The 17,529-nt window shown below is 42.3% G+C and overlaps 2 protein-coding genes across 3 annotated transcripts; both read right to left on the bottom strand.

Annotated features, from left to right (window-relative positions):
* Nucleotides 1–711: 711 nt before the first annotated feature.
* LOC106565355 (NAD-dependent protein lipoamidase sirtuin-4, mitochondrial) lies at nucleotides 712–7,846 on the bottom strand. Of its 2 annotated transcripts, none has more exons than XM_014132366.3 (4): nucleotides 7,210–7,846; nucleotides 1,896–2,389; nucleotides 1,482–1,776; nucleotides 712–1,246 (listed from the first exon to the last, which is right to left on the bottom strand). In XM_014132366.3, exons 2-4 carry the CDS (start codon nucleotides 2,387–2,389, stop codon nucleotides 1,094–1,096), a joined length of 942 nt encoding a protein of 313 aa, XP_013987841.2. In that variant the 5' UTR covers nucleotides 7,210–7,846; the 3' UTR covers nucleotides 712–1,093. The 2 variants fall into 2 exon arrangements, with proteins under 2 accessions (XP_013987841.2, XP_013987842.2); XM_014132367.3 differs by having other exon boundaries at nucleotides 712–1,229.
* Nucleotides 7,847–7,956: 110 nt separating this feature from the next.
* On the bottom strand, nucleotides 7,957–15,687 carry sxph (saxiphilin). The gene is made up of 17 exons (XM_014132365.3): nucleotides 15,379–15,687; nucleotides 14,871–15,034; nucleotides 14,619–14,718; nucleotides 14,025–14,201; nucleotides 13,283–13,445; nucleotides 13,139–13,203; nucleotides 12,843–13,000; nucleotides 12,399–12,585; nucleotides 12,132–12,280; nucleotides 11,929–12,019; nucleotides 11,765–11,824; nucleotides 11,503–11,685; nucleotides 9,185–9,332; nucleotides 8,939–9,021; nucleotides 8,575–8,759; nucleotides 8,263–8,449; nucleotides 7,957–8,154 (listed from the first exon to the last, which is right to left on the bottom strand). Exons 1-17 carry the CDS (start codon nucleotides 15,431–15,433, stop codon nucleotides 8,111–8,113), a joined length of 2,199 nt encoding a protein of 732 aa, XP_013987840.1. The 5' UTR covers nucleotides 15,434–15,687; the 3' UTR covers nucleotides 7,957–8,110.
* Nucleotides 15,688–17,529: the final 1,842 nt, after the last annotated feature.

The raw sequence follows: 17,529 nt of genomic DNA, 5'->3' as shown, positions 1-17,529 counted from the left end.
TTTAAAGTTTTGCCATAGATTTTCAAGATGATTTAAGTCAAAACTGTAACTAGGCCACTCAGAACTGTAACTAGAACATTAAAAGTCATCTTGGTAAGTAACCAGTGTATATCTGGCCTTCTATTCTAGGTTATTGTCCTGCTGAAAGGTGAATTTTTCTCAAAGTGTCTGTTGGAAAGCAGACTAAACCAGGTTTTACTCTAGGATTTTGACTGTACTTGGCTCTATTCCGTTTCTTTTTATCCTAAAAAAAACTCCCTAGTCCTTGCTAAATACAAGCATATCCATAACAGCCACCTCCATGCTTGAAAATATGAAGAGTGTGTTGTTGGATTTGTTCCAAACATAACGCTTTGTATTCAGGACATAAAGTACATTTCTTTGCCACATTTTTTGCAGTTTTACTTTGTTATTGCAAACAGGATGCATGTTTTGGAATATTTTTATTCTGTACGGTCTTCCTTCTTTTCACTGTCATTTAGGTTACTATTGTGGAGTAACTACAATGTTGTTGATCCATCCTCAGTTTTCTTCTATCACAGCCATTAAACTCTGTAACTGTTTTAAAGTCACCATTGGCCTCATGGTGAAATTGGTTTCCTTCCTCTCTGGCAACTGAGTTAGGAAAGACGCCTGTATCTTTGTAGTTAAGGATTGGGTGTATTGATACACCCTCCAAAGTGTAATTAATAACTTCACCATGCTCAAAGGGATATTCAACGTCTGCTTTTTATTTTTCTCATCTGTCCAATAAGTGCCCTTTGAAAGGCATTGGAAAACTTCCCTGGTGGTTGAATCTGTGTTTGAAATTCACAGCTCGACTGAGGGACCTTACAGATAATTGTATCTGTAGGGTACAGAGATTTGAATACTTTCTAAAGGCACTGTACATGTACAAGCCCATAACACATGATTCCTGGTTACTAGTAGTTTCCATCACTTCAGCCCAATGTCCTAAAGCTGATTGCATTGCTGTCAGGTTGACCAAGAGGTAGAATAGTAGAGCAAACTGAATAGTTCTCAAAACAATACAACATGGTGTCTGTGGATCAGTGACTGAAGTCCTAGTGAGGCCTTCTGTCTGTCTTTGTGGTCAGTGAGGCTGAATGACAGACAATACCTCCCCACAACGAGCACTGACTCTGAACTCTGCCAGGTGGTCGGCCCTGGTAGACCCAATGTTCAAGATGGCTACCGGGATCTTCTGGTCAGCTGCTGCCAGTAGGAACCTGTATCCAGAATAAACCTGGAAAATTAGAAGGGATGTGAAACTTCCACATATTGTAAGGTAGTTGAGTTGTTTCCTTTGTGTTACGGTTCACTCTGTCACAGGGACATGTTTTTATAAGTATACCATATCAGTAAGACAAACATAACAGAATAACACCTGCAACAAACAGTTGACTATGTCAACAACATAGCAACACTATCAATTTAAACATTTATGGTAGGTCGTGAACAATTATATATATCAGGCCCACCTGCAAAGAAGATCCAGCGACAAGAACCGCATCGGACTCAGCTAGTCTCTCATGTACAAACTGCACTGTTCTTCGGTTCACTGTGTCCCCAAAGAATGTCACCTCTGGCTTCAATATGCCCCCACAATCCTTACATGAAGGCACTCTGAAGTGGAGGACCTGCTCGTCCTCAATGAAGACATCACCATCGGGAGCCACACCTCCTGCCTGTGCGCCCCAGCTAGGGTTCAGTGCTTTGAACCGCTTCTGGAGGTCCTCCCTTGGAGACACGGCACCACAGCCCAGACACAACACCCTGGGAGGGACACACAGACACAACGGTAAAAACTGAGTGTTGTTCTGAGCCAATGTCCTTGAAGAAGAAGTCAAGTCTGTATTGTGTGTGTGACAGACAGTACATTTCTACCTTCCTACCTGTGTGCGCAGCCGTGCAGTTCAGTCAGTCCTTGATGGCCTGCCTTGGAATGAAGCGCGTCCACATTCTGAGTTACCAGCCAGTGTACCTTTCCCTGCTCCTCCCACTGCTGCAGAGCCAGGTGGGCAGAGTTCGGCTGATGAGAGGAGAACTGTGGCCAGCCCATATAGTTTCTAGCCCAATAGCGCTGACGAGACTTGGCGCTGCGTATATACTCTGCATACTGCATTGGTCGCCTGTCTGTGCGGGCGTAGAGACCCACCCCATCTGAGCGGTAGTCTGGGATGCCAGACTCTGTGGAGAGACCCGCCCCAGTGATGACGAAGAGGCGCGTGGCACGGGACAAGAAGGCCTGTAGCTGCTCCAGGGCGTGGGCATCGATGGTGCTGCTGGCGGGCACAAAGCTCTCGATGCCCTCGGGAACTGATGATGATGATGCCCGTCTCCCAGTGGCTGCGCAACACAGTGCCAAGGGTCTCCATGGGAACCGCATCTGCATACAGAGTACAGTGTAAGATTGATGCATATAGGTCGTTCCACCTCAAAAAGCACAAGAGGATTTCGACGCCCACTATCTCAGATTGTTCTGAAATAGTTTCTGTGGTTTGTAACAGATGCGATTAGCATTCCTGAAACATTACACTCCAGTGTTGATTTGGCCTTGTGGTTTAGGTTATTGTCCTGCTGAAAGGTGAATTCATCTCCTAATGTCTGGTGGAAATCAGATTTAACCAGGTTTTCCTCTAGGATTTTGCCTGTTCTTAGCTCCATTCAGTGTACCCACAGTGCTTGACTTGGGACGAAACTGTCCGGAACGCCGTACCGGCACTTCTAATTTTTGGGGAATTGCGTACCAGCTCCTCTATAAAAACAAAGATGCCTATCGCTGGCCCAGATTCACACACCAAGGCAAAACAGGTTGATCAAAGCTGAACGAAGTCGGGATCTTCATTGAATAGCAATAGAGAGTACACATTAATTTCCTGATTCTGCTTTGTTCAAATGTATTTGCTACTAGTCTGTGTTGACAGTAGGCTGTTCGAGATTGCGCAGATTGAAAATGCACCAGCCTGAATAGCATGATGTGCTGTTCCAAATTGTCAAATTAGGGTTTGTCAGGTAATGGAAATGAGTTTAATAATTGTTGTTACTGTAATTCATGAAAGCACACTTAAATATGATCAATCAATAAAACGACATATCCGCCATTATCGGAATGACCCTTCAGTGCATGACTGTGATGCTGCGTGTATGCCAGTGCGAATGGCCATTGCCCGAGGAGATACAATGTTAAAAATATTCTAAGAATAGCCTAATTGACATAACTTGCTGTGCATAGATCTCCCCTGAAATTAATATTTCAGCCTTATATATTAACATGTCTAGTTAGATACAGTACCAGTCAAAAGTTTGGACACACCTACTCTTTCAAGGGTTTTTCTTTATTTTGACTATTTTCTACATTGTATAATAATAATGAAGAGATCAACAATATGAAATAACACATATGGAATCATGTAGTAACCAAAAAAAGTGTAAAACAAATCAAAATATATTTTATATTTGAGATTCTTCAAAGTAGCCACCCTTTTGCCTTGCTAACAGCTTTGCCCACTTTTGGCATTCTCTCAAACAGCTTCATGAGGTAGTCACCTGGAATGCATTTCAATTAACAGATGTGCCTTGTTAAAAGTACATTTGTGGATTTTTTTTCGTTCGTAATGCATTTGAGACAATCAGTTGTGTTGTGACAACGTTGGAGTGTATACAGAAGATAGCCCTATTTGGTGAAAGACCAAGTCCATATTATGGCAAGAACAGCTCAAATAAGCAAAGAGAAATGACAGTCCATCATTACTCTAAGGCATGAAGGTCAGTCAATACGGAACATTTCAAGAACTTTGAAGCGCTATGATGAAACTGGCTCTCATGAAGACCGCCACAGGAAAGGAAGACCTAGAGTTACCTCTGCTGCAGATGATAAGTTCATTAGAAATAAATGCTTTACAGAGTTCAAGTAACAGTCACATCTCAACATCTACTGTTCAGAGAGTGCGTGAATCAGGCCTTCATGGTCGAATTGCTGCAAAGAAACCACTACTAAAGGACACCAATAATAAGAAGAGACTTGCTTGGCCCTAGAAACACGAGCAATGTACATTATACTGGTGGAAATCTGTCCTTTGGTCTGATGAGTCCAAATGAGATTTTTGGTTCCAACCGCCGTGTCTTTGTGAGACGCAAAGTAGGTGAACAGATGATCACTGCATGTGTGGTTCTGACCGTGAAGCATGGAGGTGGTGGTGTGGGGGTGCTTTGCTGGTGACACTGTCTGTGATATATTTAGAATTCAAGGCACACTTAACCAGCATGGCCACCACAGCGTTCTGCAGCGGTACACCATCCCATCTGGTTTGCGCTGAGTTGGACTATCATTAGTTTTTCTTCAGGACAATGACCCAAAACACACCTCCAGGCTGTGTAATGGCTATATGACCAAGAAGAGTGATTGAGGGCTGCATCAGATGACCTGGCCTCCACAATTACCTGACCTCAACCCAAATGAGATGGTTTGGGATGAGTTGGCCCGCAGAGTAAAGGAAAAGCAGCCAACAAGTGCTAAGCATATGTGGGAATTCCTTCAAGACTGTTGGAAAAGCATTCCTCATGAAGCTGCTTGAGAGAATGCCAAGAGTGTGGAAAGCTGTCATCAAGGCAAAGGGTGGCTACTTTGAAGAATCTAACATACACTTTTTGGGTTACTACATGATTCCAGGTGTTATTTTATAGTTTTGATGTCTTCACAATTGTTCTACAATGTAGAACATAGTATATGCTATGCTTGAAAATATGGAGTGGTACTCAGTCATGTATTGTATTGTATTTGCCCCAAACATAACACTTTCTATTCAGGACAAAAAGTAAATTGTTTTACCAATTTTTTTGTATTAAAGTATTACTTCAGTGCCTTGTTGCGAACAGGATGCATGTTTTCTGTACAAGCTTCCTTTTCACTCTGTCAATTAGGTTAGTATAGTGGAGTAACTAAAATGTTGTTGATCAATCCTCAGTTATCTACTATCACAGCCATTAAACTCTGTTTTAAAGTCACCATTGGCCTCATGGAGAAATCCCTGAGCGGTTTCCTTCCTCTCCAGCAGGATGAACCAGTCACTTTGTAGTGACTTGGTGTATTGATACACAATCCATCTACATTTACCCATCTACCAATAGTTGCCCTTCTTTGTGAGGCATTGGAAAACCTCCCCGGTCTTTGTGGTTAAATCTGTATTTAAAATTCACTGCTCGACTGAGGGACCTTACAGATAATTGTATGTGTGGGGTACAGAGATGATGTAGTCATTCAAAAAATCATGTTGAAACACTATTGCACACAGTGTGAGTCCATGCAACTTATGACTTAAGCTAATTTTTACTCCTGAACTTATTTAGGTTTGCCATAAAAGGGGTTGAATACTTGAGTCAAAACATTTCAGCTTTTCATTTATAAATTTGTAAGATTTTCTTAAAACATAATTCCACTTTGACATTATGGAGTAGTGTGTGTAATTCAGACACTAACAACAAAATGTGGAAAAAGTATAGGGGTGTGAATACTTTCTGAAGGCACTGTATATTCTGAAATACAATTTTTCACATAAATGTATTAATGTTTGATTAAGTTAGACATTGTTTGGAACAATATACAATTTCAAGTGGGCTCTGTGCTACTTGAAAAAACAAAAACGTTATGCATAGAAATTAACATGTATAGGTCATTAACCAATCACAGCCCTCCTGTAGGATTGCCCATTCAACAAATCACCAGCAGAGGGAGTTCCCTTTGAATCCATTCCCTGTGTTGGTGGTGCTCATAACATTTATCGTAACTTTAAAAGTAGCAGGGAACCCAGTCTTGAAATGTGATGTATTTTCAGATTAATATCAATAGCTGTAAAATTGTATTCCAGAATGTAGCGATACTCCATATTTTAAACCACACTAAGGAGTACAATGACACCAATGTGTTGTCTGTATCATGTACGGTTCACCGATCATTGGGTCTTACAGGGTGGCATGTATAGGTGGGGGGAGGGGTGAAGGAAGAAGTTTGGTACTATATTTATTTAATATCTGAATCCTATTTATTACAATGGCCAATTTGGGTGAAATAAATTAGCTTGATTTCCAATAGATCAAATTAAAATGTCAACAAAATAATATTACCTGTTTCTAACCACAAACTATTTCATAACAATCTGAGATCGCGGGTGTCATGTCTTGCTGCAATGACATGGAACGACTCATATGTTGCATGCTGTTGTTTTCTTATACACCTTTCAAAAAGGAACCTGTTGGGATCAAGTGTTTCACTGGGTAATAAACTCCATAGTTGTCACGATCACTTGTGGGGTTGATTTGGCCCACAATGTAATGCAAAACTGTAGTCACGTGTCATACTCAGGGTGGGCGCGAAATGTGACATTCAATCAACACGACGGCACTTTTGGCATGTCAGACAAAATTATGACGCTAGCTCGCTCAACAGATATGACATTGTTTTCATACAAATATTTTTGAGGAATTCTGAAATGTATTGGAATAAAATCACCAAACTATAAAACCAACTAGCCAGCTATGGGTAACTGTTAGCTTGCTAGGTACATGAATAGCTTTAGGTTGGTTTTTTATTAGCTCAACTTCAAGATTTCCATAAAGGAAGATTGCGTCTTTGATCATCTCTCGCTTCGTACACTCGGATGTGACGATACAACATTTAATTCAAGGGCTGAGGGTACAGGGCGGTCTACTTTGAGTTTGGATTGCAACCAAAATCTCATCTGTTGATGGGAGAATCTCCATTCCTTCTCAAAACCCATTGGAAGAGGTCAGAAAGGCGGGACCTCTGGCTTTCTCATCCAATGGGTTTTGAGAAGGAGGTAACGAGAGAGAGAGGACGCGAGTAGTAAGTAATTTAGATTTCTCTTATGTAAATTCAAGAAAACATGGACATGCCCTTATGCCTCCTCGCAAGCTTGTCACATCGTTTATTAAAAATAATATAATTAGGGTCACCAAGCAATAATATGTATTTTGCTTTATCTGACACAGTAATTGTTCATTTAGTCATTTACGGTATTCGACTTTTGGTCAAGGATGATTTGTGTATGTTTACAAGTTCTGGCTCATCATTGAACTCCTGTCATCAGTAACAAGGTTACGTGGAGGAAATACGATAAGAAGCATAGAACCACAAAAAGGCATTAATTAGACATTGTAAGTAGTAATACAATTCAGCGTTATGTGACGTACCTTACAATGGAACGAGGTACACGTTTGATTGAATAAACAGCCGATAATGTAGCAGGCAGCCAACTCTTACGAAAAAGAGCGACAGGAAATACCAGTGTAACGAAGAACGGCAGCAGCCGCAATGCACGCTGGGACTTGTAGTCCGGTGGATTGAACCAACGTTCATAGCTCAGTGTGTGGTACACCAGGGGGTTCCCAAACTTTCTTTGTGTCAGGTTCCCATTTCGTGTCAGCAAATGCATCAGTCGCCCTCATCAGAATACAACTCCTACTGTAGACTGCATTAAAAATAGCATACAAGCAGTTTTACGTTGACTTATACAGTGCATGTCCAGACTTTGGCAATACCATTTTAAAGCTAATTTCTTGCAATTCTACACATTTTGCAATATTAAAATAATGCACTATGTTCAAAACCAAATTTTGGGGGAATAGAAGAATTGTGTTGAACAAGATCATTGGGGTATTGTGGATACCAATCTGTGAGCCTCACAGGCCCATGTTGTGCATTTAAGGGCTAAGAACATGAAATTGTATTGTAACTTCAACTTTTTCTACATATCCCTTGTCCAAAATCCATTGAATTTGTTGTTGCTAGTTATATATATATAAAAAATAATCAACAAAAAAATATTTGTTTTAATATTTAGAGATTTTGCTATAGACCCTACTTTGGGAACCCCTGCACACATTACCAAAAGTTTAAAAAATGACATATTGCTGAAAAAAAAGAAGCTTTCATTGAAATATATCTGACAATTATATATTTTTTGAACATTCAGGTGGGTGTGGACTGAGGAATTACAAGTCGCAAGAAACAATATTACATTTTGGCAAACCATTGGTTAGGGCCTCCACAATAGGTCAATGTGAAACATGTGATTGCTCTTCTCTCTGTTGCTCAAAATATGCTGCACACCTCCTGGTTGCAAAATTCCAAGATGTCTGTCAGAGAGAAAATGAATACATACATTGGCTACTTTATAGTCAATAACATTTCAACAGTACACTGTTTCAGTATAAAAATGCACATGATAAAGTATAAATTTCCACCTGAGTGTGTGCAGTTGAAGACAGCCTCTGCTAATCTGTAGAACTCATCTCCAAGTATGGTGCGGTAGTCCAGGTGACTGGTGTGGATGAGGCACTGAGTGGCATCTTTAAACAGCAGATCACTCTCTCCATACTGCTGGGACTGAAACAGCCTGAATTCTGTGTCTGGGTTGGATGCCAGAGTCTCCTTCAAGGGATGGGAACATTTGGAATGGCTTGTTAGAAGAAAAAACAATTGTATGAAATTAATACAATGTCGCCAGAATAATTAGGTTGGTTTAGATTCCTGTTTGTCTGACTCTTCAGTCTCACCTGTGACTTCATGAGGAAGTCATAGACACGAGAAGTGAGCACAGGTCTTGTCATGATGATGTTGGGTGGGATGGCTCCTAGGTTACAGTTCTCCCATTCAGATAAAGGTTCCCGCCGGCCATCCCCACACAAAAGCTCAAAGTCCCAGGACAGCCACCCATCCGCCCAGCCACTAGGGCTCAGACCTGGAGCACAACACAAACAAAATGTAATATCAAAAGTATCACAAACCAAATGAGGAAAAACAAGAACATTATGGCAGAACCTGTAACTGTTTGACTGAACATATACCATTATTACTTCATGGTGAGTGTGGTGGCCATATGTAGCCTAACTATGTATAAGAGTTGTATGAGGTTCTCACTGAGGATGTTGCTCTCTAGATTGTGTTGCTCAACAAAGGCCACATCTCCATAGCTCTTCCCACTGGCATCTCCCACCAGGCACCTGCACAAATAACCATGGGGCAACGTCATAACAATCACAACAAACCTTTCACATTGCCAGGTTTCTGTAAAGCATTTTGTGACAACTTGATGTAAGATTGAATGACTGCATTTTTATCCATGAACAATGAATACAAACATGCAACAAGAGAGCCACCACTCACCTCAAAGCCCCCATGTTGCCGTAGTAACGCTCGTTGTGGTTATCTGCACAGCGTTTGGTGGCAGCCTCCCCAGTGCCCCCCATACACACTTTACAGAGGTTTCCCTGAGAACCAGGGAGACAGCCCTTCCAGAACACCTCGTTGTACACTAGGAGAGATGAGCAGAATACACATCCTCACCAAATATCAGGCTATTGTGCTGTAAGAATTTGGGGTCATTTCATGTTGTTGTCTACACGAGGCTAAAAGGGTGAATTGCAGTATACCAGAGCTAGTTATCTACATACAGTACACACACAATATAAACGCAACAATTTCAACGATTTTACTGAGTTACAGTTCATATAAGGAAATCAGTCAATTGAAATAAATTCATTAGGCCCTACACTATGGATTTCACGATTGAGCAGGGAAGCAGCCATGGGTGGGCCTAGGAGGACATAGGCCCACCCACTTGGGAGTCAGGCCAAGATTTGGTACCCTTCTCCAGATCTGTGCCTTGACCCAATCCTGTCTCGGAGCACTACGGACAATTCATTCGACCTCGTGGCTTGATTTTTGCTCTGACATGCACTGTCAACTGTGGGACCTTATATACACTACCGGTCAAAAGTTTTAGAACCTCAACTCATTCAAGAGTTTTTCTTTATTTGTACTATTTTCTACATTGTAGAATAATAGTGAAGACATCAAAACTATGAAATAAGACATATGGAATCATGTAGTAACCAAAAAAAGTGAAACAAATCAAAACGTATTTTATATTTTATATTATTCAAATAGCCATCCTTTGCCTTGACAGCTTTGCACACTTCGCATTCTCTCAACCAGCTTCACCAACAGTCTTCATGGATTTGGCACATATGCTGAGCACTTGCTGGCCGCTTTTCCTTCACTCTGCAGTCCGACTCATCCCAAACCATTTCAATTTGGTTGAGGTCGGGGGATTGTGGAGGCCAGGTCATCTGATGCAGCACTCCATCACTCTGCTTCTTGGTCAAATAGCCCTTACACAGCCTGGAGGTGTGTTGGGTCATTGTCCTGTTGAAAAACGAATAATTGCCCCACTAAGCCCAAACCAGATGGGATGGCGTATTGCTGCAGAATGCTGTGGTAGCCATGCTGGTTAAGTGTGCCTTGAATTCTAAATAAATCAATCACAGACAGTGTCACCAGCAAAGCACCCCCCACACCATAACACCTCCTCCTCCATGCTTTATGGTGGGAAATACACATGCAGAGATCCATTCACCTACTCTGCATTGGAACCAAAAATCTCAAATTTGGACCCATCAGGCCAAAGGACAGATTTCCACCGGTTGTATTTCTTGGCCGAAGCAAGTCTATTCTTCTTATTGGTGTCCTTTAGTAAGGGTTTCTTTGCAGCAATTCGACTATGAAGGTCTGATTCACGCAGTCTCCTCTGAACAGTTGAGGTTGAGAAGTGACTGTTACTTGAACTCTGTGAAACATTTATTTGGGCTGCAATCCGAAGTGCAGTTATTCTAATGAACTCAGCCTATGCAGCAGAGTTAACTCTGGGTCTTCCTTTCCTGTGGCGGTCCTCATGAGAGCCAGTTTCATCATAGCTCTTGATGATTTTTTGTGACTGCACTTGAAGAAACATTCATTCAAAGCTCTTGAAATTGTTCGTATTGACTGACCTTCGTGTCTTAGAGGAATGATGGACTGTTGTTTCTCTTTGCTTATTTGAGCAGTTCTTGACATAATATGGACTTGGTCTTTTACCAAATAGGGCCATCTTTTGTATACTACCACTACCTTGTAACAACACAACTGATTAGCTCTAACGCATTAAGGAAAGAAATTCCACAAATTCACTTTTAACAAGGCACACCTGTTAATTGAAATGCATTCCAGGTGACTACCTCATGAAGATGGTTGAGAGAATGCCAAGAGTGTGCAAAGCTATCATCAAGGCAAAGGGTGGCTACTTGGAAGAATCTCAAATATATATTTTGATTTGTTTAACACTTTTTTTGGTTACTACATGATTCCACATGTGTTATTTCATAGTTTTGATGTTAACTATTATTATACAATGTAGAAAATAGTCAAAATAAAGAAAAACCCTTGAATGAGTAGGTGTGTCCAAACTATCTATCTATCTATCTATCTATCTATCTATCTATCTATCTATCTATCTATCTATCTATCTATCTATCTATCTATCTATCTATCTATCTATCTATCTATCTATCTATCTATCTATCTATCTATCTATCTATCTATCTATCTATCTATATAAATAAACACACACAGGAAAGGGAGTTGCAACTGCCAGGCAGGAACGGTACCTTGGTTTGGTTCGCAGGGAGAGGTGTTGTTGTGTTCCAGGCTGAGGGTGTGTCTAAAGGGCAGAAGCCAGCCTGCAGGGCTGTACATGTGGCCGTGGCAGGAGCGCCTGCCCCCAAAGTTCCCAAAGAACACACCCCTGGTGGAGCGCTTCACGACCGCCACACCAACGACGGACGGCAACACTGTGGGGACACAAAGAGAGGCTGAGAATAAAATCGTGTACATTTACAGATTAATGGACTTCCCTTCTGTTCAGCTCACCATCCGTCTCTAAATGGCCTGCTTTTTCAGCTCCTCCCTCAGCCGGTACGCATGTCTTCCCTGAGAGAAGTGGAGAGAGAAAGAGTCGACGACAGACACTGACTGCAGTGAGCGTCCCTGATAAATAACTAGTTCTCTAACCATTACATTATTATCAGCCATACCATAATACTCTGTTACCACGGGGACAAGGCCACATTTCCCAGCGATGAATGCGTGCGTGGCGTCCAGCGAGACAGCATCCACCTCATCTCTCTGTGACAACACAGTAAGTGGAGATCGAGATGTAGGGCTGCATAGAATGACAGTAGGTTATGGATAGGGTTATGATTGTCCACACCCTGTAGTGTTAGCTTTGTCTGCTTACCTTAATCTTCTCGACACAATCGCTCATGGAGATGGCTCTAACACACACCAATGGGTCTGACTTAATGCTGAGAGCCCACTGCTCACATTTCTTCTGTTCTGCATTGCTAATGCAGCACCAACGCACAACACTGTCCTCCAATGAGCTTCCTATAGATACACAACAGAAGAAAACATATTTAGTTATGATGCATAATGTAGCAGCAAATTAGTTTTCCCAATGAGCAGCCTACATACACCCCCACTGCCCATGTGGATAGGTAGGCACCTTCATGTCCAAGGCCTTTGAGGAGAGCCACATAGTCCAGCCCCAGCACCTGACTGATGTCCTTGTTATCCTCTAGAATGGACAGCTTCTCTGTGACATCCTTGAAGAGCAGATCAGCGGCGCCGAACGGAGCAGAGTCAAAGAGCTGGAAACGCTGCCTCTCTCTACCCCGTCGGCCAAACGCCATCTGATAAGAAATCCACCGGACATTCTCTCAGCAACAAAAATACAAAACAAGGGACATACTATAGATGACACATGCACGTGGATGGACACAAATGTGATATACACTGATATTAAATACAGTGGACACGCTTTCCCTTGCAAACCCAACCCTGTTTCACAAGTGGTCAAACTGAGTAAAGGGCTGGAAGCCCTGAGCTGTCCCGACAAGTCCCACATCTGCTGCTTCTAGAAGTGGTCGAAGACAGAATGGTGCACTACCTGTGCTGCCGCCAGGAACTTGCGTGCGATCTTACGAACATTGAGTCGAGTGACCATGCCCTGTCCTGGTCCCCTTCCCAGGTTGCAGCTCCCATAGTGGCTTAGTGGTGCACGGGTACCATCAGTACACAGCAGCTGGTAATCCTCCCTCTCACTCTCTGGAAGAGAAAAAAAACGGGGATAGAGATAGAGCGGAGGGGGATGTTTCAACAGCTATTTGACTAGTCTTGAGAACTCTGAAGTACTTGAATGGTAGTTGTGTATTGTTCCAGAATAATTTTGTTGTTGTTGTGTACCTTCAATACCCTCCAGGGCTGTATGGTCCACAAAAGCAACATCCCCTGCCCCAGTCTTGAGACACCTGATAGACAAAGAGAATAATTTTTAAATGACCATATCATTATCATTGTGTCTGTCCTGATATGACCCTCCCATCTGACCTGAGCGCCCCCTGGCTGTTGTAGAAGGGTTCGCCATGTGCCGTCTCACAGTGGAAGTTGCGCTGGGCGATGTAGGACTTCTGACCCTGACACAGGGCACACAGGGCAGGTGCTATGGCAGCCGCCCCAGGAACACAACTGGCATTGAAGAAGGCACTGACCGCTGCCAAAGAGAAGAGGGGGGTTAGAGACCTTTCCTTTGTAGCGGAGGTGATTTGGAATCACGCTCTCGTGATAAGTTAGGCCTGCCTGAGACTTGGAAGCCTTATTGTCGGCCTCTGACCTTGAGCATGTCCTTTTGGTCTAATGGTTAAGAAGTTGGATTAGCAAGCGGGAGTCCCGGGTTCTAATGCCACCAGAAACACCAGCGTTTCCCAAACTCGGTCCTGGGGACCCAAAGGGGTGCACGCTTTGGTTTCTTGCCCTAACACTACACAGCTGATTTAAATAAACAGCTAATCATCAAAAGAAAACGTGTGCCCCTTGGGGTCCACAGGACTGAGTTTTGGAAACGCAGTTTAAAATGTAACAATCTCTTGTGGACAGATTCTCATTGGCAGATGAAACGGCGAGAATCTGTCAAGGCTCACTTCGAAGTGAGCAACTGTTAACGGCATTCCCCCCAGAAGTAAAACAGAAAATGACAAACTTTTGCGAGAATTTTACTTCTGGGTAACCGAGATTACATTTAACAAAATTATGATTCAACAATTTGCAGGGATATGTCGGTCTATGTTCTTACCCTGACTGAGAGGCTGCTCCTCTGCCCAGGTCAGGTAGTTGCGGGACAGCAGGAAGCCCAAAGGTAGGCTCCAGCCTGCCGTCCAGCGGGCCCCAGTATGACAGCTTCTCTGGCCCTGCAGGGAGCGCACGTCCAGGGTGCTGTTCCTCACCACCGCCACCGACAGAATACAGCCTCCTGGGCGAACAGGTGATAGACAGACAATAAACTGACACAGGCACACAAAATGTCAAACAAAATAAAAAACTAGGTGGTTCGAGCCCTGAATGCTGATTGGCTGAAAGCTGTGCTATATCAGACCGTATGTCACAGGTATGACAAAACATTTATTTTTACTGCTCTAATTACACTGGTAACCAGTTTATAATAGCAATAAGGCACCTCGGGAGTTTGTGGTGTATGGCCAATATACCACTGCTAAGGGCTGTATATCCAGGTACTCCGCGTTGCGTCGTGCATCAGAACAGTCCTTAGCCGTGGTATATTGGCCATATACCACACCTCCTCGTACCTTATTACTTAAATATTTCCCGTACACAGATTGTGTCTAGTTCTGGACTAAAAGGATCCAAATCGTAAGTGTCGTTAACCAACCGTCCCTGTAGATCTCCTTGGCAATGGCAGTGAGGCCAAACTGCTTCACTGCAGTGTAGACTTCCCCTGCATCCAATGTTACCATGTCAGCACGGTTAGCCTGGAGGAAAGGCATCAGATACAGTTGGCTATGAAGGAGCACCTGTATGGTAAACCTGCTCTGTCTGAAATCAGTATCAGCATTAACAACATGAGTGGTTAGGGCAAATAGTGAGTCTTCCTGGTATCTGGAGAGAGCAGGTTTTTTCTGACCCTGATCTTGTTGATGCAGTCGGTGGTGCTGTAGGCGAGGACACAGGAGAGCCTTGCGAATGCTGCCACAGCAGCAGGAGGCAACACTGCCACCAGGGCCTTGGCCAGCTCAGCACACTTCTTCTGTTCCTGCTCAGACACCGTGCACCAGCGCATCTTCTTACCTAAAACGAAGGGAATTAAAACTGGGTTTAAGGATAGTAATATTAGGACCTAAGAAATAGCATCAATATTAACCTGCATGCATAACTCACTATTTCCTTTCCGAACGGGAAATAAATAAACAACTGCTGTAGAGGGAGAATACATTGTTACAATACTGTATAAGATTAATTAAAATGTATAGGACCACAACATTTTCAGAACAATCCCTGAAATTAGGTGAAACCACAAAAACAAGAATATATTTGAAAAAGGCAACATTATCCAGCAAGGCTAACCAAACGATTAACAATTGGACTTTTGAGTACCACCACCCAAAACTATACTAGATTGGATGAACACTTACCCAAACTATAGTGAAGGCAGATGAAAATGATTAGAATGGCATGCATTGCCCTCATTTTGGTCTCTGAAAAGGACTGAAGAGCTGAACAAACCAAACGCAGTTTACTTTACGCAGCGAGGTTGGCGGACCCCTTCCAATTCGTCCTGAAATCCGTCTTCATAATTCAACATTATTTCTTATTACTACAGGCGACATAAAGAAATCAAACTATTGTGCAAGCGTAGAACTTTCGAAATAGCCAAAAATAGGGGATTCTGCGCCACTGCTCTGCGCGCATCTGGAAAATATTTCCATATAACGTCACGCGGACGACCGGCATCCAAGCACTTTTACGCGTTTGAGATCTGTAGAACAGTTGCCAGTATCTCACACCTCTAGTTTTTGTTTGGCTTATCGTGGTGAATAGATTGAATGCATGATTGTAATAATAAAATTCGATTGTTACCAAAATAAATGTAGTAGTTTTGTGAAAAACAGTCCAGCACTGCAAAGTTTAATGCAGAAAATACCAACATAATCATGTAGCCAATATTTTATTAAATGTACAAACACCAAAACAGTATACATATAAAAAAAGGACATTACAACATAGTCAAGTCAAACATAAATCAAACACAGCTGCCTTGCCGTACCATTATTTTTCAGTCCAACCGATTATCACCAAGATTAGGGTTCTACATTCAAAAGCTTCAATTGAACTATTTTCATACATCTTCCTCTATTTTGAATAATTATGTTTTTATACTATAAAAAACAAACCAGTGGAGAATGGCAACATGTCATTCTCTTACACCACTGGGGCTGCCATGGTACGGTCTGTCATCTAGTGTGGTGGACAGAGTAATGATCAGTAGCCCCATGCTCTGGAGGCCTGCTGAAAACGGCCTGTCCCAGTCGCTGTGGCTGTGCTGCTGTGGAGAACAATCTCTATCCTGTGGATCCTGGCAGCATGCAAGATATTTACAGGCTTCTGCTCTGCCAGCTCAGCTGACAGCCTGCCAATACACTCCATCTGTCAATAACAATACAAAGGAGCTGGAAATGAATCTGGAATGACCAAAATATTTTGGACAAATCGTTGCACAATATGGCATGGTTATTATATGTTTGACTTGCTGTAAATTCTGACTGCTCCGTTTTTATAGCTGAAGATTTATGGCTCACATGAAAATGACACCTCCAGAGGAATGCATGCTAAATCAAAGCCATCAGTTTAGTTATTCATTTATAAGAGGATAGGAAACTAATGAAAAAAACTATTACTTCAATGATTGGTTCTGGTTTTCTTTATGGACTGGTGAATAGCCGGTATACTTTTTTTTCTCTCCATATTTTTTTTCTTCATATAAACACCACCATTGTTTTTGTTAATAAATCCTTAATTACTCTGCCTTAAAGTCATTGTGGCCCTTACATACATCAATGACCGCAGCATCTTCCCTTGAAATCTTACCTCATCCAGCCCTTGGCTGATTGTGTTCCTCTCCACAGTCTCTCCCTCACTTCCACTCGTCTGCAGCCAGCTTCTCAACACCTCTTCAAGTCTTAGCTACAGTGGCTTGCGAAAGTATTCACCCCCTTGGCATTTTTCCTATTTTGTTGCCTTACAACCTGAAATTAAAATAGATTTTTGGGGGTGGTTTGTATCATTTGATTTACACAACATGCCTACCACTTTGAAGAGGCAAAATGTTTTATTTTGAAACAAACAAGACAAAAAAATAATACTAAAATAAATAAAAACTGGAGCGTGCATAACCATTCACCCCCCAAAGTCAATACTTTGTAGAGCCACCTTTTGAAGCAATTACAGCTGCAAGTCTCTTGGGGTGACTATAAGCTTGGCACATTTAGCCACTGGGATTTTTGCCCATTATTAAAGGCAAAACTACTCCTGCTCCTTCAAGTTGGATGGGTTCCGCTAGTGTACAGCAATCTTTAAGTCATACCACAGACTCTCAATTGGATTGAGGTCTGGGCTTTGACGAGGCCATTCCAAGACATTTAAATGTTTCCCCTTAAACCACTCGAGTGTTGCTTCAGCAGTATGCTTAGGGTCATTGTCCTGCTGGAAGGTGAACCTCCATTCCAGTCTCAAATCTCTGGAAGACTGAAATAGGTTTCCCTCAAGAATTTCCCTCTATTTAGCGC

Source organism: Salmo salar, chromosome 12 (genome assembly GCF_965601325.2).
Source record: "Salmo salar chromosome 12, fSalSal1, whole genome shotgun sequence".
NCBI classification, from domain to species: Eukaryota; Metazoa; Chordata; class Actinopteri; order Salmoniformes; family Salmonidae; genus Salmo; species Salmo salar.
This window is presented reverse-complemented; position numbering and strand designations above follow the sequence as displayed.